The sequence below is a fragment of the Erinaceus europaeus genome, chromosome X (genome assembly GCF_950295315.1).
Source record: "Erinaceus europaeus chromosome X, mEriEur2.1, whole genome shotgun sequence".
Classification (NCBI taxonomy): Eukaryota; Metazoa; Chordata; class Mammalia; order Eulipotyphla; family Erinaceidae; genus Erinaceus; species Erinaceus europaeus.
Genome location: NC_080185.1, coordinates 71,335,072 through 71,361,232, shown reverse-complemented (window position 1 = coordinate 71,361,232; position 26,161 = coordinate 71,335,072). Strand labels below are relative to the sequence as shown.

The following is a 26,161-nucleotide window of genomic DNA, read 5'->3' as shown; positions in this document are numbered from 1 at the left end:
CCCACCTGCAGGGGAGTCGCTTCACAAGCGGTGAAGCAGGTCTGCAGGTGTCTATCTTTCTCTCCCCCTCTCTGTCTTCCCCTCCTCTCTCCATTTCTCTCTGTCCTATGACATCGATAATAAGTACAACAATAAAACAACAAGGGCAACAAAAGGGAATAAAAAAATAAATAAAAATAAAATTAAAAAATAAGAAAAAATAAAAGAAAACACTCTAAGTGTTTTTATAGAACTTTGAGAAAAAGTTTCTGGAAAACATCTTTTAAGGCTGCCTAATTTTTTAAGCAATATCTGAGATGTGTAGTTAATTTGCAGATTACCCTAAAGTACTCATCATCTTCAATTATATACTGTATAAAATGCAGATGTTACTAGTTAACTGATATCACAAATGTTTCTGTTCTCAGAATGATCTTCTGGATGTAGTGGCAAGTATTGACTTATCAAGAAAAACCGTCAAGAGGATTCGTATAAATTTTGTCTTTGCTTTAATTTATAATCTTCTGGGAATTCCTATAGCTGCTGGTAAGTGACTGTTAATAGGATTGCTTTTTTTTCCCTCTGAATCTTTTAGAGACCCATCATGTTGAAAGCTGTAGTCTTAACTTTTTTTTAATTTGTAACCATTTAAATCATTTCAATTATTGAAATCTCAGCAATATTCACTATAACCTAAAAATGTTTGAGTGGGACCTGGTAGTGGTTCACCCAGTGTAGCAAACACGTTAGCAAGAGCAAAGACCCAGGTTCAAGCTCCCAGTCCCACCTGTAGGGGAGAAGTTTCACAAGTAGTGGGACAGTGCTACAGGTGTCTCTCCATGTCTTTTTCTTTCTCTCTCTTGCTCACTGTCAAAGAAAAAAACACCAGGAAATGTGGAGTCATTGTGTAGACATCAACCTCTAACAATAACCCTGATGGCAGACAAAAACAAATAAACAACAACAACAGACTTAACAATCAAAATAATTATATGAGCATTCTGACAGGTTTACTTTTCCTTCAATTTTATACACTGAAATATTTTCAAAGCTAAATAAATATTAAAATGTTATAATGAAACTTGCATATTTTCCACCTAAATTTGCAAATCAATAGTAATATCTATACCACTTAATTCTTTCTTAAATTTTATTAGTGATTTAATAATGGCTTACAAGATCATAAAATTACAAAGGAATAGTTCCACACTGCACCTGTCTCCAAAGTTCTGTGCCCTCCCCCCACCCCCTTGTTCCTCACTATTTCCCTAAAGATAACCATCATAGATTTCAAAAAGTCTTAGCAGTGGTTTAACTACCTTTCTTTTTCTTTTTTCTTTTTTTAAAACTTTTTACTTATAAAAACGAAACATTGACAAAACCATAGGATAAGAGGGGTACAACTTCACACAATTCCCACCACTAGAACTCTGTATTCCCATCCCCTCCCCTGATAGCTTTCCTATTCTTTAACCCTCTGGGATTATGGACCCTGTCATTGTGGGATGCAGAAGGTTGATGGTCTGACTTCTGTAATTGCTTCCCCGCTGAACATGGGCGTTGACAGGCTGATCCATACTTCAGCCTGTCTCTCTCTTTCCCTAGTGGTGAAGGGCTCTGGGGAAGCGGAGCTCCAGGACACATTGGTGGAGTTGTCTGTCCAGGGAAGTCTGGTTGGCATCATGCTGGCATCTGGAACTGGTGATTTGGTGGGTTCCTGAAGTCGTTCTAGTCCTGTCTTGTGGTCCCAGGTGGTCTCCTTTGGTATTCCTATTTGATCCAGGAGAGGAGAGGAGAGGAGAGAAACACAGCTCCTTTCTTTTTCTTTTATTTTTAAAATAAATTTTATTTATTTTCCCTTTTGTTGCCCTTGTTTTTTTTTATTGTTGTTGTTGATGTCGTTGTTGGATAGGACAGAGAGAAATGGAGAGAGGCAGGGAAGACAGAGAGGGGGAGAGAAAGACAGATACCTGCAGATCTACTACACTGCCTGACTCCCTCTTTGTCTTTTTAACAAGTTCATGTGCGTCAGTTCTTTATATTGCACAACCATCTTTATATTGCAAAACCATCTGGTAGTTGTCCTTCAGAGATATGCAAGTCATTTGTAACATAAAAAATTCTAACAACAAGAACCCATGAACAAAAATAACAAATTAAGGAACCTCAAGGTATTATATATGATAAAAAGGATAAGGGAAAAAAAGATACATATAAAAAAATACAGGGAGTTGTGCAGTAGCGCAGTATGTTAAGCACATGTGGTGCAAAGCCCAAGGATCGGTGTAAGGATCCCGGTTTGAGTCCCTGGTTCCCCACCTCCAGGGTAGTCGCTTCACAGGTGGTAAAGCAGGTCTGCAGATGTCTGTATTTCTCTCCCCCTCTCTGTCTTCCCCTCCTCTCTCCATTTCTCTCTGTCCTATCTAACAAGGACGACATCAATAACAACAACAATAATAACTACAACAACAAAAAAAAGGACAACAAAAGGGAAAATAAATATAAAAGTTTTTTAAAAATTATGAAGTACTAGAGAGAAAATGACATCGTTTTAGACATAGAAAACTATATGGGGGGAGTGGGGCGGTAGTTAAGTGGACGTGGTGCAAAGTGCAAGGATCAGTGTAAGGAACCCGGTTCGATCCCCCTGCTCCCCACCTGCAGGGGAGCCGCTTCACAAGTGGTCAAACAAGTCTGCAGGTGTCTATCTTTCTCTCCCTCTCTCTGTCTTCCCCATTTCTCTCTGTCCTATTCAACAATGACGACATCAGTAATAACAACAACAATAACTACAACAACAATAAAAAGACAAAAAGGGCAACAAAAGGGAAAATAAATAAATAATGAAAGTCCTTTTTTTTAAAAAAAAAAAAAAGAAAAGAAAAGTGTATGGGAGCAGAGGACCACTACCTCCCGGTGTCCAGCTATAAAGGGCAGACCAGACATAAGGTGAAAGTGCCTGAAATAAATACCGAGAAGCTGGATAAGCAGCAAGTTCAACTCCTGGCAGAGATGTGCATTCTTACTGATAAAAATCACAATAACATTGGGGCTGACACCAAAAAGAACTTTCACCTGAGTGAGAACATTGAGAAAGGATTATTGCATCCAGCATTTAGTGTCTTCTTATTTAATACTGAAAATAAGCTCTTGTTATAACAGAGATCAGATGCTAAAATTAACCCTTTCCAGGTTGTTTTACCAATACTTATTGTAGTCACCCATTAAGTAATCCAGAAAAGCTTGAAGAAAATGATGGGATTGAATTGAGAAGAGCAGCTCAGAGGCATTTGGAAGCTGAATTAGGCATCTCCCTAGAAGAGGTTCCTCCAGAAGAAATTAAGTACCCAACACGAATGTACTACAAGACTCAATCTGATAGTATCTGGGGGTTGGCTACATTTTGTTTATGAAGAAGAATGTAACTTTGAATCCAGATTCCAGTGAGACTAAAAGCTATAGTTATGTGTCAAAGGAAGATGCAAAAGAACTTTTGAGAAAAGCAGACACTGGCAGAATTAATTTAACTCCATGGTTTAAGATTATTGCAGAGACTTTTCTCTTTTTTTTTTTTTTTTAGTTTTTTTTTTAAATTTATTTCTTTATTGGGGAATTAATGTTTTGCATTCAACAGTAAATACAATAGTTTGTACATGCATAACATTCCCCAGTTTCCCATTTAACAATACAACCCCCACTGTGTCATTTATCATCCTTCATGGACCTGTATTCTCCCCACCCACCCACTCCAGAGTCTTTTACTTTGGTGCGATATGCCAATTCCATTTCAGGTTCTACTTGTGTTTTCTTTTCTGATCTTGTTTTTCAACTTCTGACTGAGAGTGAGATCATCCTGTATTCATCCTTCTGTTTCTGACTTATTTCACATAACATGAATTTTTCAAGGTCCATCCAAGATCGGCTGAAAACGGTGAAGTCACCATTTTTTACAGCTGAGTAGTATTCCATTGTGTATATATACCACAACTTACTCAGCCACTCATCTGTTGTTGGACACCTGGGTTGCTTCTAGGTTTTGGCTATTACAAATTGTGCTGCCAAAAACATATGTGTACACAGATCTTTTTGGACGGATGTGTTAGGTTCCTTAGGATATATCCCCAGGAGAGGAATTGCAGGATCATAGGGTAGGTCCATTTCTAGCCTGCTGAGAGTTCTCCAGACTATTCTCCACAGAGATTGGACCAGTTGACATTCCCACCAGCAGTGTAGGAGGGTTCCTTTGACCCCACACCCTCTCCAGCATTTGCTGCTGTTACCTTTTCTGATGTATGACATTCTCACAGGAGTGAAGTGATATCTCATTGTTGTCTTGATTTGCATTTCTCTGACAGTCAGAGACTTGGAGCATTTTTTCATGTGTTTCTCTGCCTTTTGGATCTCTTCTGTGGTGAATATTCTTTTTTTAAATTTTTTTTTAAAAATTTTATTTATTTATTCCCTTTTGTTGCCCTTGTTGTTTTATTGTTGTAGTTATTATTGTTGTTGTCATTGTTGGATAGGACAGAGAGAAATGGAGAGAGGAGGGGAAGACAGGAGGAGAGAAAGACACCTGCAGACCTGCTTCACCGCCTGTGTAGCGACTCCCCTGCAAGTGGGGAGCCGGGGTTCGAACCGGGATCCTTATGCCGGTGGTGAATATTCTGTCCAAGTCCTCCCCCCATTTTTGGATGGGGTTATTTGTTGTCTTGTTGTTGAGTCTGGCAAGCTCTTTATATATGTTGGTTATTAAACTCTTATCTGATGTATGGCATGTAAAGATCTCCCATTCTGTGAGGGGTCTCTGGTTTGGGTAGTGGTATCTTTTGCTGTGAAGAAGCTTTTTAATTTTATGTAGTCCCATAGGTTTATACTTGCCTTAGTCTTCTTTGTAATTGGATTCGTTTCATTGAAAATGTCTTTAAAATTTATGCGGAAAAGAGTTCTGCCAATATTTTCCTCTAAGTATCTGATAGTTTCTGGTCTAATGACTTTTTCTCTTTAAATGGTGGGATAATTCACATAATTTGAATGCATTTATTGGCCATGAAAAAATACATAGAATATGAACATGGAGAAGAGCTAGTGAAATAATGAAGTTTCTCACCTTAAGAAACATTAAATCACTTGTTTACAGTTTGGTTCCCTATTAGGAAAATTTATCAGAAATAATAATACTGGACATTCTGTGGATAGTTTTATATATTACACCACCATGTATGTACACTGCTATTTGGAGAAGACAGATATGAGAGAGCGTTATGAAAAAGAGAAAAGTAAATAAACATATTTTAACCTGTCTAAACACATGACATAATAAACTTTGTACCAGTGGGGGATGCTCTTCATTTCTTTTTTTTTTAAATTTATTTATGGGGGTATTAATGGTTTACAGTCAACAGTAAAATACAGTGGTTTGTAAATGCATAACATTTCCACATAACAATAAAATCCCCACTAGGTCCTCCTCTGTCATCATGTTCCAGGACCTGAACACTCCTCCCACGCCCCAGAGTCTTTTACTTTGGTGCAATACACCAACTCCAGTTCACGTTCTGCTTAGAGTTTTCCATTCTGATCTTGTTTTTCAACTTCTGCCTGTGAGTGAGATCATCCCATATTTATCCTTTTGTTTCTGACTTATCTCACTTAACATGATATCTTCGAGCTCCATCCAAGATAGGGTAAAGAAGGTGAACTCACCATGAACCTGAGACTTTGGAGCCTTAGGAATAAGAGTCTCTTTTATAACCATTATGCCATCTACCCCTGTTCACATTTCTCAGCTTTTCACATAACAATTCAGCTCCCCTCTGGGTCCTCCTCTGCCATCATGTTCCAGGACCTGAACCCTCCTTTCCTACTCCAGAGTCCTTACCTTGTTGCAATACACCAGACCCAGTCCAAGTTCTGCTTTGTGTTTATTTATTTATTTTTTTGGTAATTGGATTTGTTTTATTGAAGATGCCTTTAAAATTATTTTTATTTATTTATTTATTTTTAATATTTATTTTATTTATTTATTCCTTTTTGTTGCCCTTGTTGTTTTATTGTTGTAGTTATTATTGTTGTTGTCGTTGTTGGATAGGACAGAGAGAAATGGAGAGAGGAGGGGACGACAGAGAGGAGGAGAGAAAGATAGACACCTGCAGACCTGCTTCACCACCTGTGAAGCGACTCCCCTGCAGGTGGGGAGCCGGGGTTTGAACCGGGATCCTTATGCCGGTCCTTGTGCTTTGCGCCACCTGCGCTTAACCCGCTGCGCTACAGCCCGACTCCCTATTTTTATTTTTTATGATTATTTTTTATTATATTTATTTATATTCCCTTTTATTGCCCTTGTTTTTATTGTTGCTGTTGTTAATGATGTTGTCATTGTTGGACAGGACAGAGAGAAATAGAGAGAGGAGGGGAAGCCAGAGAGGGGAAGAGAAAGACAGATACCTGCAGACCTGCTTCACCACCTGTGAAGCAATTCCCCTGCAGGTGGGGAGCCAGGGGCTAGAACCCGGATCCTTATGCTGGTACTTGCGCTTTGTGCCATGTGCGCTTAACCACTGCGCTACTACCTGTTTTTATTTCTTTATTGGGCGATTAATGTTTTACATTCAACAGTAAATACAATAGTTTGTACATGCATAACATTTCCCAGTTTTCCACATAACAATACAACCCCCACTAGGTTCTCTGTCATCCTTTTTGGACCTGTACTCTCCCTGCCACCCCCAGAGTCTTTTACTTTGGTGCAATACACCAACTCCAGTTCAGGTTCTACTTGTGTTTTCTCTTCTGATCTTGTTTTTCAACTTCTGCCTGAGAGTGATTCATCTTTCTGTTTCTGACTTATTTCACTTAATATGATTTCTTTTTTTTTAACTTTTTTTTAATATTTATTTTATTTATTTATTCCCTTTTGTTGTCCTTGTTGTTTTATTGTTGTAGTTATTATTGTTGTTGTCGTTGTTGGATAGGTCAGAGAGAAATGGAAAGAGGAGGGGAAGACAGAGAGGAGAAGAGAAAGACACCTGCAGACCTGCTTTACCACCTGTGAGGCAACTCCCCTGCAGGTGGGGAGCCGGGGTTCGAACCGGGATCCTTATGCCGGTCCTTGTGCTTTGCGCCACCTGCGCTTAATCCGCTGCACTACAGCCCGACTCCCCAACATGATTTCTTTAAACTCCATCCAAGATGGGCTTAAAACGGTGAAATCACCATTTTTAATAGCTGAGTAGTTTTCCATTGTGTATATATACACCACAACTTGCTCAGCCACTCATCTGTTGTTGGACACCTGGGTTGCTTCTAGGTTTTGGCTATTACAAATTGTGCTGCTCAGAACATAGGTATACACAAATCTTTTTGGATGGGTGTGTTGGGTTCCTTAGGATATATCCCCAGGAGAGGAATTGCAGGGTTATAGGGTAGGTCCATTTCTAGCCTTCTGAGAGTTCTCCAGATTGCTCTCCACAGGGGTTGGACCAATTTACATTCCCACCAGCAGTGCAGGAGGGTTGCTTTGACCCCACAACCTCTCCAGCATTTGCTGCTGTTACCTTTTCTGATGTATAACATTCTCACAGGAGTGAAGTGGTATCTCATTGTTGTCTTGATTTGCATTTCTCTGACAATCAAAGACTTGGAACATTTTTTCATGTGTTTCTCGGCCTTTTGGATGTCTTCTGTGGTGAATGTTCTGTCCATGTCCTCTCCCCATATTTGGATGGGGTCATTTATTTTCTTGTTAAGTTTAGTAAGCTCTTTATATATTTTGGTTATTAAACTCTTGCCTGATGTATAACATGTAAAGCTCTCCCATTCTGTGAGGGGTCTCTTGGTTTGGGTAGTGGTTTCTTTTGCTGTGCAGAAGCTTTTTAATTTGATCTAGTCCCATTGGTTTATTCTTGCCTTAGTCTTCTTTGTAATTGTATTTGTTTCATTGAAAATGTCTTTAAAATTTATGCAAAAAAGATTTCTGCCAATATATTCCTCTAAGGATCTGATAGTTTGTGGTCTGACATCCAAGTCCTTGATCCACTTAGAATTTACTTTTGTGTTTGGTGAAATATAGTGGTTAAGTTTCATTCTTCTGTATGTTTCAACCCATTTTTTCCAACACCATTTGTTGAAGAAACTCTCCTTTCCCCACTTAATAGTCTGGACACCTTTGTCAAAGATTAGATGTCCATAGGTGTGGAGGCTTACTTCTGGACTCAGTGCTATTCCACTGACTAGTGTGTCTATTAATGTTCCAGTACCAAGTAGTTTTGATGACAATGGCCCTATAATACAATTTGAGATCTGGGAGTGTGATGTCTCCAGTTCTGTTCTTTCTTCTCAAGATTGTTTTGGCAATTCTAGGTCTTTTCTGGTTCCAGATAAACATTTGTAGCATTTGTTCTATTTTCCTAAAAAATGTGCTTCGGATCTTGATGGGGATAGCATTAAATTTGTATGTGGCTCTGGGTATTATATTCATTTTGATGATGTTAATTCTTCCAACCCATGAACATGGAATATCTTTCTACTTCTTTGTGTCTTTTTCAATTTCTTTGAGTAGTGACTCATAATTATCAGTATACAAGTCTTTCACTTCTTTTGTTAGGTTTATTCCTAGATATTTTATTGTTTTTGTTGCTATAGTAAAAAGAATTGATTTCTGGATTTCATCTTCTTCTAACTTAGTGTTTGCATAGAAAATGCTACTGACTTTTGTATGTTAATTTTGTAGCCTGACACCTTGCTGTATTGCCTGATGATTTCCAAAAGCTTCTTGCTGGACTCCTTAGGTTTTTCTATGTATACTATCATGTCATCTGACAATAGGGAGAGTTTGACTTCTCTTCCAATCTGTATGTCTTTAATTCCTTGCTCCTTCCTGATTGCTAAGGCAAGATCTTCCAACACTATGTTGGATAGTAATGGTGACAGTGGGCATCCTGTCTGGTACTTGATCTGAGGGGAAATGCTTCCAGTTTTTCACCATTGAGTATGATGTTGGCTGTAGGTTTGCTATATTTAGACTTCACTGTCTTTCCACATTGTTCTCCTGATGATAACATGGTGAATAATTGCCTCAGAACTTACAGACTATAAATGGGACTTGTTTAGAAACTCACAGGGCTGAGCAGTGCTGGCCAGCTTAGCAGAGAAGCGGAACTGAGCCCAGAGCTTTGGATCCTCGGGGTGTGAAAGTCTCTTTGCATAACCACTGTGCTTTCTTTCCCCCCTGCTTTATCTCTTGGTCAGGAATGAGGGATTAAGCTAAGAAACCTACTTATAGTTTAAAAGCCCTGAAGCTCCCATAGCCTGTATGGAAGAAAAAGAAAAAAAAGAGGCTTTTAGGCCATTGTGCTCCAACTCAAGGATTGAAATAATATTGAAACAACTGTTAATTTCCACCACTGTGAGCCCTTTAAGTACCTTACTTAGACACAAGTCAATCCAGGCAAGAGTGATCAGTAATTTGATAAGTACTGAAAGAGGGACCTCATAACATCCTATATAGAATGGTTAAACTAACAAGAAGAAATATTAGAGAAATGAACCAGGACAAGAGTCCAGCTAAAGGCCCCCCAAAGATTGAAGCACAAAATAATGAGGTCAACATCCAAATACTAGTTAAGGAAATAGTCACAGGAGTGAGTAAAGAGATTGAAAGAATTGTCATCAGAAAGGCAGAAACAACAAATGAGACCCTGGAAGAAAACACTATTATCTTAAGATTATTAGAGAGCTGAAAGCTGGAATAGCTGAGCTAAGAACAAAACTAGTTGAACAAACTAAAACAGTATCAGAACAGGGTAACAAAATAGGTGAACTCTGTTGTTATCACCGGTTACCTGCCCGTGACGCCGGCCTGGCGATAACAACAGAACTCCACAAAACAGTAGAGGGCAGAGAGAATAGAATCAATGAGGCTGAAGACAGAATTAGCAAGATCGAGGATGAATTAGAGACAACTAAAAAAGAAGTAAGAGATCTCAAAAAGAGATTAAGAGATACTGAAAACAACAACAGAGACCTATGGGATGACTTTAAAAGAAATAACATACACATTATTGGCTTACCAGAGGAAGAAAGAAAGAGAGGGAGGGGAAGAAAGCATTCCTGAGACCATAATAGCTGAGAACTTCTCTAGTCTAGACAACATCAAAGACATAAAGGTTCAAGAAGCCCAGAGGGTCCCAAACAGAATTAACCCAAACTTAAAGACACCAAGACACATCATATTTAGAATGGAAAGGAATAAGGATAAAGGATCTTGAAGGCTGCAAGAGAAAAACAAAGAGTCACCTACAGAGGAAAACCCATAAGATTAGCAGCAGACTTCTCCACACAAACACTACAGACCAGAAGAGAATGGCAAGATATCTATCGAGTGCTCAATGAGACTACTTTATCCTGCTAGACCGTCATTCAGACTATATGGAGGCATAAAAACCTTCTCAGATAAGTAACAGATGAAAGAATCAACTATCAGCAAGCCTGCCCTGAAAGAAGTTCTGAAAGGTCTCCTATTCTGGTAGGAGCCAGCCAGCCCGGAACTGTAGTACCTGGAGAGGGCGCTAGGATTGAGAAAAGAAAGAAGACAATGCAATGGGATCGGGAGGGCCCCAGCCCAGTGACTGAGTGCCCAGATTTATTTTTCTTACAGTCTTTTATAACACACACAGCAAGAAGTTTAATTAGTCTGGCTCTGCATAAGGTTTCTCAAAACATAATCCAGGTGCATAAATACTGTTGACTGTAAACCCCATCCAGTTGATGTGATCTGGGGCCCATATTTATCTTAGGAGCCTCTGTGACCTCTGCATCCCTGTAGATCTGAGCTCACATTCTGTGGTCATGAGTAGGAATGTTCCTAGCTGCCCCAATATCAGGACCCATCTTCCTCAGGTGGAACATGAAGTATATTGTCCAACCTCCTTTCAGAGGATGGAACATTCTCTACTGTTGTTGATCCATGTTGAGGGCAAGGTCCTATGGGGGCCCACAAAGGGGTCTATTGTGTTGTTCCTGATATAGATGAGCAGTAACAATTGAGAGAGGGATTTATTTGAGGTCTAGGCCCATCATGTCTGTTTGGGAATCTCAGGACTCCCCAGCTAGGGCCCCAGCTGATGGAGTGGCCTGATAGTGACTAAGGAGTCATCGTTAAAGTATGCCAGTCTCTTGCCCTTATTCAGCTTTTGCAGTCTTTGCTTTGATAAGGTTAGCTTTGGAGTGCCTGAGGGAAGTGTGATAGGAAGTAGGTGAGGAGTTGACTTTTTTTTTTAAATTTTATTTATAAAAAGGAAACAACTGACAAAAAACATACGATAAGAGGGGTACAACTCCACACAGTTCCCACCACCAGAACTCCATATCCCATCCCTTCCCATGATAGCTTTCCTATTCTTTAATCCCTCTGGGAGTGTGAACCCCCCAGGATCATTATGGGGTGCAGAAAGTGGAAGCTCTGGCTTCTGTAATTGCTTCCCCGCTGAACATGGGCATTGATAGGCTGATGCATACTCCCAGCCTGTCTCTTTCCTTAGTGGGGCGGGGATCTGGGGAAGCGGGGCTCCAGGACACATTGGTGGGATTGTATGTCCAGAGAAATCTGGTTGGCATCATGTTAGCATCTGGAACCTGGTGGCTGAAAAAAGAGTTAACATATAAAGCCAAACAAATTTTTGACTAATCATGTACCTAAAGGCTGGAGTAGTTCAGATGAAGAGTTGGGGGTCTCCATTTTGTAGAGAGCTAGTAGGCCTTGTTTTTTTTTCCAGAGCACTGCTCAGTTCTGGCTTATGGTGGTCCAAAGGATTAAACCCAGGACTTTGGAGCTTCAACTATAAGAGTCTCCTTGCATAACCATTATGCTATCTACCCCTGCCCTGTCCTTGACTTTTGATGGTTTCACAATAATGTATTTTTTTTAAATTTTTTTAAAATTTCATTTATTTATTTATTCCCCTTTTGTTGCCCTTGTTGTTTTATTGTTGTAGTTATCATCGATGTCATTGTTGTTGGATAGGACAGAGAGAAATGGAGAGAGGAGGGGAAGACAGAGAAGAGGAGAGAAAGACAGACACCTGCAGACCTGCTTCACCGCCTGTGAAGCGACTCCCCTGCAGGTGGGGAGCTGGGGCTCAAACCTGGATCCTTTTGCCAGTCCTTGAGTTTGGCACCACCTGTGCTTAACCCGCTGTGCTACCGCTCGACCCCCAATAATGTATTTTTAAGTAGGTCTATTTGGGTTTAGGAATTTGGGATCACTCTGCTTCCTGAACCAAATCCCAAATTTTGGGGAAAAAAATTCTCATCTTATTTATTTGAATATGGTTTCTGCTTCCTTCTTTCTCTCCTCTAATTCTGAAACTCCTAAAATTTAGATATTTGCTTTTCTAGTGGAATCTTTCTTCTCTTGGATATTTGCCTCTTTTTTTTCTCTAAATCTTTTCCTTCTACTTTGAAGTTAAAGATTGTTGTCATTTTGTATTCTATTTCTGATGTTATCTCTTCTACATGGGAAGTCTACTTCTTTAGCTTGCTATTTGAGATTGGAATGCATTCAAAGCATCCTTCACATTCTGTAACTATTTTAAATTTCTCCATTTTGCTATCAGGTGACTATTTGAAGTCATAGATTTCTTTCTTAACTCATTTCTCCATATTAAGTTGAAAACTTTGTATTTCTTCAAATTTCCTAAATGTCTTCAAACCCCCTTTCAAAGTTCCTAAATTCTTTCTCTTCTGGATCTGCATTATTAAATGCCTGGCCATCTTGGTTTTCCATTGTTGGGGTTTTCCTAACTGACCTATCTTTTTTGTTAATAAGTTTTTATTTATTTGTTTATTTACTATTGGACAGAGACAAGGAGAAATTGAAAGGAGTGGGGGAGATAGGGAGAGGAAGTCAGGGACACCTGCAGCCCTACTTCACCACTTGTGAAGCTTTCTCTCTACAGGCAGGGACCAGGGGCTTGAACCTGGGACCTTGTGCACTGTAATGTGTGCCCCTGACACATCTTTTTTAGTTTCTGTTGTTGGCCAGCAGGTGGCACTAAGTTCTGCTTTGTATATGAGTTGTGATGGGAGGGGAAGAGTTTTGAAGAAGTGATGAAATATTATACCTTAAAAAGAGCCATGTCTGGAGGGGCTGGGGAAGTTCCCGAATACCTTCTCTTAACCAACTGATTCTTGAAAGTGGGAACTCTGCTGTGAGCTCCAAGTCACTCTTCTTTCCTGGAGGGCAATCTGTTCCTGTTCACCAGCTATGGATGGCAGCTGGAACACATTAAAATTTGGTTGATTTAGGGAGTCGGGCGGTAGCACAGTGGGTTAAGCCACGTGGCGCAAAGCACAAAGGACCAGTGTAAGGATCCTGGTTCGAGCCTCCGGCTCCCCACCTGCAGGGGAGTTGCTTCACAGTTCTATCTTTCTATCCCCCTCTCTGTCTTCCCCTCCTCTCTTCATTTCTCTCTGTTCTATCTAACAATGATGACATCTATAACTACAACAACAATAAAACAACAAGGGCAACAAAAGGGAAAAAAAAAAATTGGTTGAGTTCGGACTGCCATAGTAGTACATTATTCTGTTCACTGGTTCCCCCAGATGGCCGCTTGGGGTTAACTTAAGATCTTGTAGCCTCTACAGCTCTAAATGGCAGTCCCAAGATCCTTTTCTTATTTGCTTACTGTATGGCAACCTAGTCTATGAAAGTTGGCTCTCCCCCCAGAAAACAAATAGTACAACGAAATAACTAAATGAGTTTCATTAGAGAACAGCTGGGATTTCTGGTAAAGAAAGGATCATACTTGATGATTGCGCCTGAACAGTGCTTACTGTGCTGTGCTTACTGTGCTTGATAATTGCGCCTGAACAGTGCTTACATGGGCCCTTTAAATTCTCAGCATGTATTTAAAGCAAATGCAAATATGGTGCCCTTCAGCAGTGCAGCATTGGATTTCTGCTTGAGTCTTTCTCTCCTGCCCCTCCTGCTCCCACTGTTCAGGTGCAATTATCAAGTATGTTCCTTTCTTTACCAGAAATCCCAGCTGTTCTCTAATGAAACTCATTTAGTTATTTCGTTGTACTATTTGTTTTCTGGGGGGAGAGCCAACTTTCATAGACTAGGTTGCCATACATAGCTCTGCCCTAGAAGTCCCACACTGCTTTATCTAAATACTCTCACAAACCTACATATTCATTTTAACTATGTGTTTTATTTTGCTGAGGAAAACTATTTTTCCCCAAATCATTTTATTGGGCAGGGGGTAATGATTTACAGTACAGTTGTGGACGCATAGGTACAATTTGTCATCTCCCCATAACAGGTGTCTGAAAAACACTCTCATCCCCAACCTAAACTCTTATCTACCATCATGCACCAGGAATTGATGTTAACATTTTCATATATTTCCTTTCTGTTTTTTTCCCTCACACAATTTTTTAAGTTATTGCTACATAGTCGTAATTTCTGCTTTCTGGTTAACATTCTCTTATAGATAACTACTTTTAAAATATGTATACCAAGGAATGGAAGGAGGGAGGGAAAGAGTTTTTTATTTTACTTTTTATCCAGAGTGCTGCTCAGCTCTGATTTATGGTGGTGCTAGGGGTAGACTTGAAGCCTGAGGGTCTCAGGCATGACAGTCTTTTGCATAATCACTGTGCTATCTCCCTGACCCAGAAAGAGAGCATATGAATGAAGAATATGACCAAGAAAAAGCAACTTAGCGTTATCTGATAGACATTTGAGAATCTCCTATATTTAGGAGCTTGGTGGGCTTTAATGATGACATAAAAGAAATAGTTGTTACTTTCTTATTCTCTTTGATATGAGAACCAAAGAGACAGATGAAATGACATGAAAACTATTGGCAAGCTCTTTGTTAGCAAGGATTCTTCTCTCTCTCTCTCTCCCCCCCTCTCTCTCCCCACCTCTCCCTCTCCCTCTCCCTCTCCCTCTCTTTCTCTCTCTCTCTGCCACTTTGGGCTGACTTTCTCAGATAAAAAAATGAGAGACATTAGTGTCTGGTAGGCTCTGGTAAGAGTTCAGAGAAAGGTGGTTGAGTAGGTTTTGGGGATCCAGTGTATGATGATGGAGGACTTAATTTGGTGATAGGAGTGTTAATGCAGGTGCCTATCACAGAAAGATAAGAAATCCACTCATTTTACAACAGCTCTCTTGTAAATCATTATTTCCTTTATAAAGCAATTGAAAAATAAAGATAAGGAACAAGAAAGAAAGACATCATAGGAGATTAATCATTTTTTTCTAATTTTTAAAAAAAATTTATTTATTCTCCTTTGTTGCCCTTGTAGTTTTATTGTTGTAGTTATTATTATTGTTGTTATTGATGCCACTGTTGTTGGATAAGGACAGAGAGAAATGGAGAGAGGAGGGGAAGACAGAGGGGGAGAGAAAGATAGACACCTGCAGACCAGTGATTCTCTGATACTCTGTACTGTAAGACAAACATATATATTTTTTTACATTTTTAAAGGAATATGAGGAGGTCAAGATTCTAAGATTAATGGTAGAATTTCACACCATATTCACAACCTCACCCTTGCAATGATAACTACGATAGTTCTCACAAAGTCTTAGAAATTTATGGCTTTTTTGCAAGTTCATGTGTTTCAGTTCTCTGGATTCTACATATGAGTGAAACCATCCAGTCTTTCACCTCTTTACTTATTTCACTGAGCAAAATCACCTCTAGTTCCATCCATTTTTGTCCCAAAATATATATATAATTTTTTTAAAATATTTTTATTTTACTTATTTATTCTGGATAGAGACAGAGAATTTTGAGAAGGGAGGGGGATAGAGAGGGAAAGAGACAGAAAACACTTGCAGACCTGCTTCACCGCTTGTGAAGCAACTCCCCAGCAGATGGGGAGCCGGGGGCTCGAACCGGGATCCTTATGCCGGTTCTTGTGATTTGCGCCACCTGCTCTTAACCTGCTGCGCTACTGCCTGACTCCCACAATATAATTTTTTAACTAGCAATAATTGCGCCTCGGGTAAACCTCATTGGCTATGATACTGCCACTGCGCAAAGCTACACAATATTAAACTGCTGAACGAAATGAACAAATCTTTCAAAAAACATCACCTGCGCCCTGAATTAATCTCTCTAGGATTTTGCCTTTTCTGTTGTTCTTTGTCCTCTCAACATTTTAGTATACTTGCAGGACAACAAAATGATTCATCTTGGGAACTGGGCGGTAGTGCAGCGGGTTAAGCGCATGTGTTACAAAGCGCAAGGACTGGTATAAGGATCCCGGTTCGAGCCCCAAGCTCCCTACCTGCAGGGGAATCGCTTCACAGATGGTGAAGCAGGTCTGCAGGTGTCTATCTTTGTCTCCCCCTCTCTGTCTTCCCCTCCTCTCTCCATTTCTTTCTCGGTCCTATCCAACAACGATGACATCAGTAACAACAACTATAACTACAACAACAAAATAAGAAGGGCAACAAAGGGGGGGTAAATTAAATAAAAAATTTACAAAAGAGAGTTACTGTATAAAAGTTAGAAAAATACAGATAAGCAGATAAAGTGATTGTTTTTATATTTATTTATTTAGGATGGAAACAGAGAACTTGAGAGGTAAGGGTAAAATAGAGAGAGAAGGAGAAAGGGCCCAGGTCATGGTGCACCTGATTGAGCGTACATGTTACAGTGAGCAAGGACCCAGGTTCCAGTCCCTGGTCCCCATCTGCAGGGGGAAAGCTTCACAAGTGGTGAAGCAGGGCTGCAGTTGTTTCTCTGTCTCTCTCCCTCTCTATCACCCTATTCTCTCAATTTCTGGCTGTGTCTATCCAATAAATACAGATTTTAAAAAAAAGTTTTACAAAAGTGAGAGAAGGAAAGAGACACCTGCAGCACAGTATCACCACTTGTGAATTTCCCCCCTAAAGTTGGGGATCAAGGGCTTCAATTGAGATCCTTTTGCATGGTAACTAACATGTATGCTCAACCAGATGTAACTAGTATGTATGCTCAACCAGATGTGCCACCACCTGGGCCCAGCACATAAACATTAAAAGTGTGACAGCCACTGTAGTAAATTGAGTTCCGCAGAGACAGAGCCAGGGCAAGTGCAAGCTGTATGGGCACTGGGTGACTCTGCCTCATGGAGGAAAAGTGATCAAACATGGGCAAAGGAGATCCTAAGAAGCCAAGAGGCAAGATGTCATCCTATACATTCTTTGTGCAAACTTGCCTCGAACAGCATAAGAAGAAGCACACAGTTGCTTCAGTCAGCTTTTCTGGATTTTCTAAGAAGATATGGGAGACCATGTCTGCTAAAGGGAAAGGAAAATGTGAAGACATGGCAAAGGCTGACAAGGCCCGTTATGAAAGAGAAATGATAACCCCACCAATGTGTCCTGGAGCTCCGCTTCCCCAGAGCCCCACCCCACTAGGGAAAGAGAGGGGCAGGCTAGGAGTATGGATTGACCTGTTGACGCCCATGTTCAGCGGGGAATCAATTACAGAAGCCAGACCTTCCACCTTATGCATCCCACAATGACCCTGGGTCCATACTCCCAGAGGGATAAAGAATAGGAAAGCTATCAGGGGAGGGGAGGGGATATGGAGTTCTGGTGGTAGGAATTGTGTGGAGTTGTACCCCTCTTATCCTATGGTTTTGTCAATGTTTCCTTTTTATAAATAAATAAATAGATAAATAAATAAAACAAAAAAAAGAGAGAAATGAAAACATATCCCCCTTAAAGGGGAAACAAAAAAGAAGTTCAAGGACCTCAGTGCACCTGAGACCTAAGAGACCTCCCTTAGCCTTTTTCTTGCTTTGTTCTGATTATTGCCCCAAAATCAAAGGAGGACATCCTGGCCTATCCACTGGTGATATTGCAAAGGAATTGGGAGAGATGTGGGATAATACTGCTGCAGATGATAGGCAGCCTTATGCAAAGAAGGCTGCTAAACTGAAGGAAAAATAGCAGTATAGTATTGCATACCGAGGTAAAAGCAAGCCTGATGCAGCCAAAAAGGGCGTTGTCAAAGCTGAAAAAAGCAAGAAAAAGAGGGAAGAAGAGGAAGACAAGATGAAGAGGATGAGGAAGAGGAAGATGATGAATAAGTTGGTTTTAGCACAGCTTTCTTTTTTTCTTGTCTATAAAGCATTTAACCCCCCCACACCCCTCCCCCGTACACAACTCAGTCATTGAAAAAAAAAATTGGGGCCAGGAGGTGGGCCACCTGGCTGAGTGCACATGTTACAATGTGCAAGGACCCAGGTTCGAGTCCCTGGTCTCTACCTGTAGGGGGAAAGCTTCACAAGTGGTGGAGCAGGGCTGCAGGTGTCTCTCTGTCTCTCTCCTCTGTCACCCCCTTCCCTCTTGACTTCTGCCTAATTCCATCCAGTAAATAAAGATAATAAAAATTTTTAAAAAGAAAATAAAAACAATGGAAAAAATTGAAATGTAAGGCTGTGTAAAATTTGTTTTTTTTTTTTTTAACTGTACAGTGTCTTTTTAACACACTACCGAATGTGTATTTAGATGGCCTGGTGGTAGTTTCAGTAGCCACTAACCTTGCCTTGTACAGTATGGAGGTTGTGAATTGGCATGGAAATTTAAAATAGGTTCTTGTTGGTGCATAGCACAAATTAGTTATATATGGGTGTGGTAGGTTTTTTTTTTTTCATCTTCAATTGTCTGTGATGCAGCTTATACGCAATAATTGTTCTGTTAAACTGAAATACTACCTGTAATTGCAAAAAAGAAAAAAAGAAAAGAAAGAAAAGAAGAGGGAGTCGGGCGGTAGCACAGCGGGTTAAGCGCACCTGGCGCAAAGCGTAAGGACCGGTGTAGGGATCCCAGTTTGTGCCCCCGCCTTCCCACCTGCAGCAGGGGAGTCATCACTTGACAGGCGGTGAAGCAGGTCTGCAGGTGTCTGTCTTTATCTCCCCCTCTGTCTTCCCCTCCTCTCTCCATTTCTCTCTGTTCTATCCAGCAATGACATCAATAACAATAATAACTACAACAATAAAACAAGGGCAACAAAAGGGAATAAATAAATATTTTTTAAAAAGAACAGAAGAAGAAAGTTGCAGCTGTTGACATTCTGAATGTGCAGCAGGTTAAGCACACATGGTGCGAAGCACAAGGACCGGCTGAAGGATCCCAGTTCGAGCCCCTGGCTTCCCATCTGCAGGGGATTCACTTCACAGGCGGTGAAGCAGGTCTACAGGTGTCTATCTTTCTCTGCTCCCCTCTGTCTTCCCCTCTTCTCTCCATTTCTCTCTGTCCTATCCAACAACAATGGCTGCAACAACAACAATGATAATAACGACGATAAACAAGAGCAACAAAAGGGAAAAATAAAATTAAAATTACAAGTTCAATAAAGCTATCTCATTCCCACTATATGACCAAATAGTAAAATGTCTTGTCAAAACCATATATAGACAAATTTGTGGAATATTAACTTCCATACATTATTGGTGGAATTATGAGTTGGTACAGTGACTTTAAGAGAGAAATTGTGGAATATCCACTTAAAGCTGAAGATATGCCCATGTTATAAGCAAGTTTTACCTTTAGGTATGTATCATAGGGAGATTCTCAAGCATGCACATAGGAAGACATTACAAGAGCATTTGCAGCAGCATTCTATTAGTAAAAATGGTCAATATGAATTCCACAAAAGGAAGATAAATAAATTGCTGAATACATAACAAACAACACAATGACTTTTATATATACGTTTAAGGAATATATTGTTAATCTGTGGAGTACTGTCTGCTATAACTAATCCAGATTTGCTTCATAGGAATTTTTATGCCTATTGGTCTCATTTTGCAACCCTGGATGGGGTCTGCTGCAATGGCTGCTTCATCTGTTTCAGTAGTACTTTCTTCTCTCTTCCTTAAGCTGTAAGTAGTATGGTTTGCTCATATTTGTACTTTATAGTCCATTTTATCTTTTAAATGTCTTTATTGGGGGATTAATGGTTTACCGTTGACTTTAAAATACAATAGTTTGTACATGTATAACATCTCCCAGTTTTCCACATAACAGTACAACCCCCTACAACCTCCTCCTCTGCCATCATGTTCCAGGACCTGAGCCCTCCCCACCACCCCCAGAGTCTTTTACTTTGGTGCAATACGACAACTCTAGTCCAAGTTGTGCTTTGTATTTTCCCAATAGTCCATTTTTAAATTCACGATGGGTTTTATTCCTATATTGGTATGTCAAAGCCAGCTTTTTTTTCCCCTTTATCATCAAGGGAACCCACTCCAGGTCAACTTTTTTCAGATAGGAGGGAGAGGCAGGGGCATGGTTGGGGGGGTGGTCACCATAGACAGGGCTCAAACCTGGATTATGCACACAGCAAAGCAGGCCCACTAGCCAGGTGAGTAATTTTTCTAACCCTGAAACCATTGCTAATGACAAATGTTAGCTATATAGTTGTCGTTTTATGTAGTCTATATGTAGAAAGTACAAGGCTTGGGGTGGGAAAAAATTCAGTATGTGGACTGAGAAGTAGGATTTCTGAACATGGGATTCTACACAGTTCCTTTCAAAGCTTCCCAGTAGGTGCCATCTTTGTATATTTCATATCAGACAAATCTCCTTTCTTTTGTGAAAACAGTGAACATCTGGTACACACTTGCTTGTCTCAAACTAGTATACTTTTGCATGTATCCAGTTACAGGAGACCAACTTATGAGAATTACGAATTGCGTTCCTGGAGCCAGATGGGACCGAAAAGTCCTTCAGAAATTAGTGTTCATGTTGGAATTGATGATACCTCAAAAAATTCTCCTAAACTGAGTTTGCTGGATAGAATTGTTAATTACAGCAGAGCCTCCATAAATTCACTACTGTCTGACAAGCACTCCTTAAACAGCGTGACTACAAGTGAACCTGACAAGCACTCTCTCCTGGTGGGAAACTTCAGGGAAGATGATGACACTGCATTGTAACAGACCATCAGAGAAAGTGCTACTAAGTTGTTACGCACTAACATGGCACTTATAACATCATTCAAGCTTTTCAAAATAATTGGTGGAAGTATTTTATGTTGGCCTCATACTTGTGTATTAGGGAATCGATATGAGTTTCTTTTGTATAATGGCAAAACTCTTTTTCAGAGCACTAGCTCTGGACATAGCTTTATTTAAATTCACTTTCCAATTTTTTTTTTTCAGTAGCAGCAGCCAAAGTAGGTCAGTGAAGTTTATAAATCTTATAATAGAAGATTGCTGAATTGTTGCTAAAGTGCTCAATATCCTTTTACATGACAAAAGAAACTTAATGCAGGAGATAATTAAGGGTATGAAAATTTAAGAGTATATCCCTGCGGAAAAAAAAATTGAGTCCTTTTCTCTGTTATATCAGGGAGCAGTGGCATTCAGAAAGTGTACGAAGCATCTATCTTGAGAAGGAAAACAGAATGCTTAAAAATAAATGTGCCTTATTTGTTACAGTCTTTCTTGTTCCTTGCTTGTTCGTGTATCTTTGTCATTGCACTTGATTTCTTATATGCTCTTGTATGTTTTCCTTTTCCAATTTAGATAGCACTTTGTTGAGGAAATGTTTGTTATCTTCCTTCACATGAGTCAAGTTTAGGTGTTTTTTTCCACTGATAAAATAACTGGCAAGTTTCCAATTTCCTTGTTCCTTCATCTTATAGCTCAAAAGACCTTACAGGTCATAGTGTTTCCTACTTCCCATATTCCTATTGATATATATATATATATATCAAGTCTCCCTTAAATGACTCCTTACCTCAATTTATTCTAGCTAAGTTAAACTATAAGTTATTCTCAATGTAGTCTGTCAGCTTCAGTTCAGAAACTTAGATTTTGAGCTTCCTCCATGATGGATCTTTTTTAAAAGATCAACACTATTACCTTTAACATATATGTATCATGTAAAATGACCTAGATGCACTGAATTTGTTTTCTGGGGGATATAACAATATTTTTATCCGGTATATAATTTAATAGATTTTCATTACCTTTTGTTTTAGATAGCCTGTTGAAATGACTTTGAATAATGCTATTGTGTGGACTGCTTTTACCAAAAATACAATGAATTACAATACAGAAATAAGAATTTACATAAATTGTTATACCTTTTAACCAAATCTATATTCTGGTTTGAACTCTACTCTTATTTAAAACTAATGTGGTTGGAAAATTTTGAGGCTTGTTCTCATTGTCATATAAGTTCAGAAATTCTCCTTTGAGTGCCTGGGGCTTAGTACACGGGTCAGAAATTCTGTACTTGCACCACACACAATTTTTTTTTATTTGTCACCAGTGTTATTGCATGCATGATGAATCCACCTCTCCCAGTGGCCTTTTTTTTTTTTTTCTAATTTATTTGATAGGACAGAGAGAAATTGAGAGGTGAGGGGGACATAGAGAGGGAAAGAGAAAGAGAAGCACTTGCAGCACTGATTCATCTTGTAAGAAGCCTCCTCCATGCATGTGGGGACTTGGGGCTTGAACCCAGGTCCTCACACATGGTAATGTGGTAATGTGTACACTCAACTGAGTGTACCACTGTCTGACTCCCTCACTAAAATTTTCTTGAGAACTGCAAGTGAATTACATGTTTAGAATATACAAAGAAAGAAAACAATTAAATTCCTAATATTTTGTTCTTATTCCCATGTGTAAAGTTGTGAGGACACTACTTAGCACTCAGTAATTATTCTTAGTATATATTCCTTAACTTTCCCCTTCAAGTGCCGTGATAACTATTCAATTTTAAAAGCAGAGTTGAAAATCAGGTGGAAGTGAAGAATGAAATTATTTCCTAGAGTCATCTTTTACTCCCTCATATACACACGAAAAAGGATACATTATTACATGCTGAGTGCCCATATTTGGAAAATACATAATTTTATCTCAGTTATCTTAAGGAGTGAACTGAAACATTGATAAAGGTGCTAATAATCTAGAAATGCAAGCCCATTTTAATGAAATATGAATGAATTTGTGTCTTGACTCTTTTATAGACCAATTTATATTTTCAAAAATTTGAAAAATCAAATTTCCAGTTTGGATTTTTTAAGCTTAATTTATTATTAGATAGAGATTGAGAGGAGAGGGAGAGAGACAGAGAGACACCTGCAGCCCTGAAGCTTTCATGAAGCTTTCCCCCTGCAGGTGGGAACCGGGGGCTTGAACCCAGGTCCTTGTGCACTGTAGCTTGTACGCTCAACCAGGTGTACCACCACCTGGCCCCTCCAGTTTGGATTCTAATAGCTATTTTGTTTCCTTTCTCCCCCCTTTTTCTTTCCCCTTTTGCCTGACCACCTTAAAGGTCAGGCATATGGTGGTGCTGGGAATTGAACTTGGGACTTTTGGTGCCTCAGGTTTGAAAGACATTTTATATAATCACTATACTATCTCTCCCTAGCCCAACATCTGCCTCTTATTTAAGTTTCAGTGGCCCATCATACTACAATTTATTTCTTCTGGAAGAAATAGCTAGTATGACAAATGTATAATTGACTTGAAAAAAGAAGCACCTCTCACCCTCTCTTACTCTCATTAAACACTTGATCAAATTAAATTTTTACTTTAATTATTATTTGTGCATTTGAGTCATACTCTTGGCCCTGCATGGTTAGGGACCTAGATATCATAGGACAATGCAGAGAAGAGCCTATAGTCTACAAATAGTCAAGGATATCATGTCAACCCTTACTACAACAAAGACTCCAGCTTTAAATATCAGTTATCACATTTGAATTCTCTACAAGTCTCTTGCAATACTGAATTCCTGTTAGCTTCATAGAACAATATTATTTACAGGAGAGAGAAGTGATATGTGGAGGAGAACAAAAATCTTACCATCAGTTAGTGACTGGCTTTAAGTAACTAATGAGAACAAATTTTATATGTGTGTGTGTCATTGTGCATATTCATATGCTTACATATACATGTTTATTTATACATATACCATATTGAAGAAATTTTATATTTGGATATTTGATCTTCTTTATTTGTTGTTCTTTTATCACTCTTCTGTATTCACTTAGCAACAATACTTTCAGACTGAAGATGACAAGAATATTTTGAATATCAATGCTGGTTAAGATTCCACTTTAGAAAAAGTTGGATCTTAAATATCCAGATGCCTTTTGGATTTCAATGGTTAAACTGCAACTAGACTAGTGTTGTAGTCTAAAGAAGTGTGGTTGTCAGTTGTGAAAATAGAAATGCTATTTTTCCCAGTTTACTGTCAGCATTTTATTGTTAAAATAGATGCCACATGAACAAATACTTCTATATATTGTGCTTTAATTTTTTGAAAGTTATATTTTGAGTGTATTCTCAAGATTTCTTATAATAGCATTATGAATAAGACATTTCCAAAAATGTAAGTGAGTATATCTTTTTCTGTGAACAAGCTGAAATCAGGAGGTTTTAGAGAATTTGTTCCCATTACTTATGGACCTTGCTTTAAAATTATTTTTCTTAATATATATTTTACTCTATTTTGTTATGTTCTTTGGGTGAGGCATCTGGTTACTGGTTATTTAAATAAAAATAAAACCATTCCTGAACTCACTTCCTTTGGACTTTTTTGTTTCTTACTTTTCTATATTAAAATATTACTTTACCAAATATTAAAAAGAAATTCATGGCAAATTATTAGTTATTTTACACTAATAATCCCAGTTGGAAGTTTATCTGGTGTGAGTAACCAGGTAAAACACTAAGACCTGAATTCCTGTTTTCTGTTGATAATGAATGCCTCATGTAGCCAAAACCAGGCGTCTCAACCTTATGCTTTAAGTTGAAGAAATGTTTAACCAAATATTGTTTCATACTCAAAACAGTAGGGAACAATATTGTGTAATAATTATCTACTTTATTTGAGATATTCAGTTGTTTGTTTTTCCTCAAGCATGCAATTGATCATATTTCTGCCAAGGATGTGCCTTCAACTTTATAATACTATTTAAAAAAAGGTTATTATGGCCATTGTTTCTTTTATTAAAGTATTGAACGCCCTACAAGCAGTTTCAAACTGCCTTTGTCTTAATTTTTTCTTGTTAACAGTAGGACAGGTCTGGAAGCAGCATGCATTTGCTAAGAATGGTGGGGAAGAAATCTGTTTTGTTTCACATTCCACGTACTATATCATTAAGTGAAGATGAGAAACAGAAAGGAATATAGTGGTCCTCCTTCTTTGTTAGTATGCTTCTAAATTCTGCTTCTAAGACCCCTTCTGTTACATTGCTTGAGGCTGTGGTCTATTTAGATAATCATTGCTTTCATTGGTTTAATCCCCATTGGTTCGTGCTATTATCCTTCTCCCCACCCCCTATCCTACGTACTTCCTCTTCCTGACACTTCTGCCTCAGGATATATAAAAGACAGGGCTTTCTAATGAAGAGAGATTTAAATTAGATTAGCTAGATCAAACTGCATCCCCGCTCTTCAATAAAGATTGAACTGCGTCCAGCTCAGCCATGAGTCCCTGGTCGTCTGTCTCCCACCCGCGAAGCTAGCCGGGCACTCCCTGAACAGGGACTGGGCCATTTGCCAGTCCTTGTTCAGGGCGCCATTTGCCTGGCTGGGCTAGCTTCGTGGGTGGGAGACAGACGACCAGGGACTCTTTCACAACTTTCTTTTCTTCCTTTTTTTTTTTGTGATAAAGGGGAAAAAGGGGAGATCAGGGGCCGGGTGATGGCACATCTGGTTGAGTGCACATGTCACAATGCGCAAGGACCTGGGTTCAAGCCCCCAGTCCCCACCTGCAGGGGGAAAGCTTTGCAAGCAGTGAAACAGGGCTGCAGGTGTCTCTCTGTCTCTTTCCCTCTCAATCACTCTCTTCTCTCTCGATTTCTGGCTGTCTCTATCCAATAACTAAATAAAGATAAAAGATAATAAATGTTTTTTAAAAAATAAATAAAAGGGAAATTAAACTCAGTACCTTGTCTGTGAAGCATACACTGTCCACTGGGGTACATTACAGGCTATCCTTTTTACATATATATATATATTTTTAATTTTCCTTTTTTGTTGCCCTTGTGCTTGTCATTGTTGTGGTTATTATTTGATATTGATGTTGTTGTTGCTGGATAGGACAGAGAGAAATGGAGAGAGGAGGGGAAGACAGAGAGGGGGAGAGAAAGACAGACACCTGCAGACCTGCTTCACCGCTTGTGAAGCGACACCCCTGCAG

General features: G+C 39.2%; 1 protein-coding gene and 3 pseudogenes across 2 annotated transcripts in view; 3 read left to right on the top strand and 1 right to left on the bottom strand.

Moving 5' to 3' along the window:
• Nucleotides 1-24,989, top strand: part of ATP7A (ATPase copper transporting alpha) — a 135,040-nt gene extending 110,051 nt beyond the window's left edge. For both annotated transcript variants that reach the window (XM_007534345.3, XM_060182537.1), the window contains exons 21-23: nt 408-525; nt 19,773-19,875; nt 20,655-24,989. In XM_007534345.3, the coding sequence (XP_007534407.2) occupies nt 408-525; nt 19,773-19,875; nt 20,655-20,931 (498 nt within the window). In that variant the 3' untranslated portion in view covers nt 20,932-24,989. The remainder of the gene's footprint in view (nt 1-407; nt 526-19,772; nt 19,876-20,654) is intronic.
• Nucleotides 1,450-5,295, top strand: LOC103123691 (isopentenyl-diphosphate Delta-isomerase 1-like; annotated as a pseudogene).
• On the bottom strand, nt 15,962-16,039 carry LOC132535975 (U4 spliceosomal RNA; annotated as a pseudogene).
• Nucleotides 16,363-18,078, top strand: LOC103123684 (high mobility group protein B1-like; annotated as a pseudogene).
• Nucleotides 24,990-26,161: the final 1,172 nt, after the last annotated feature.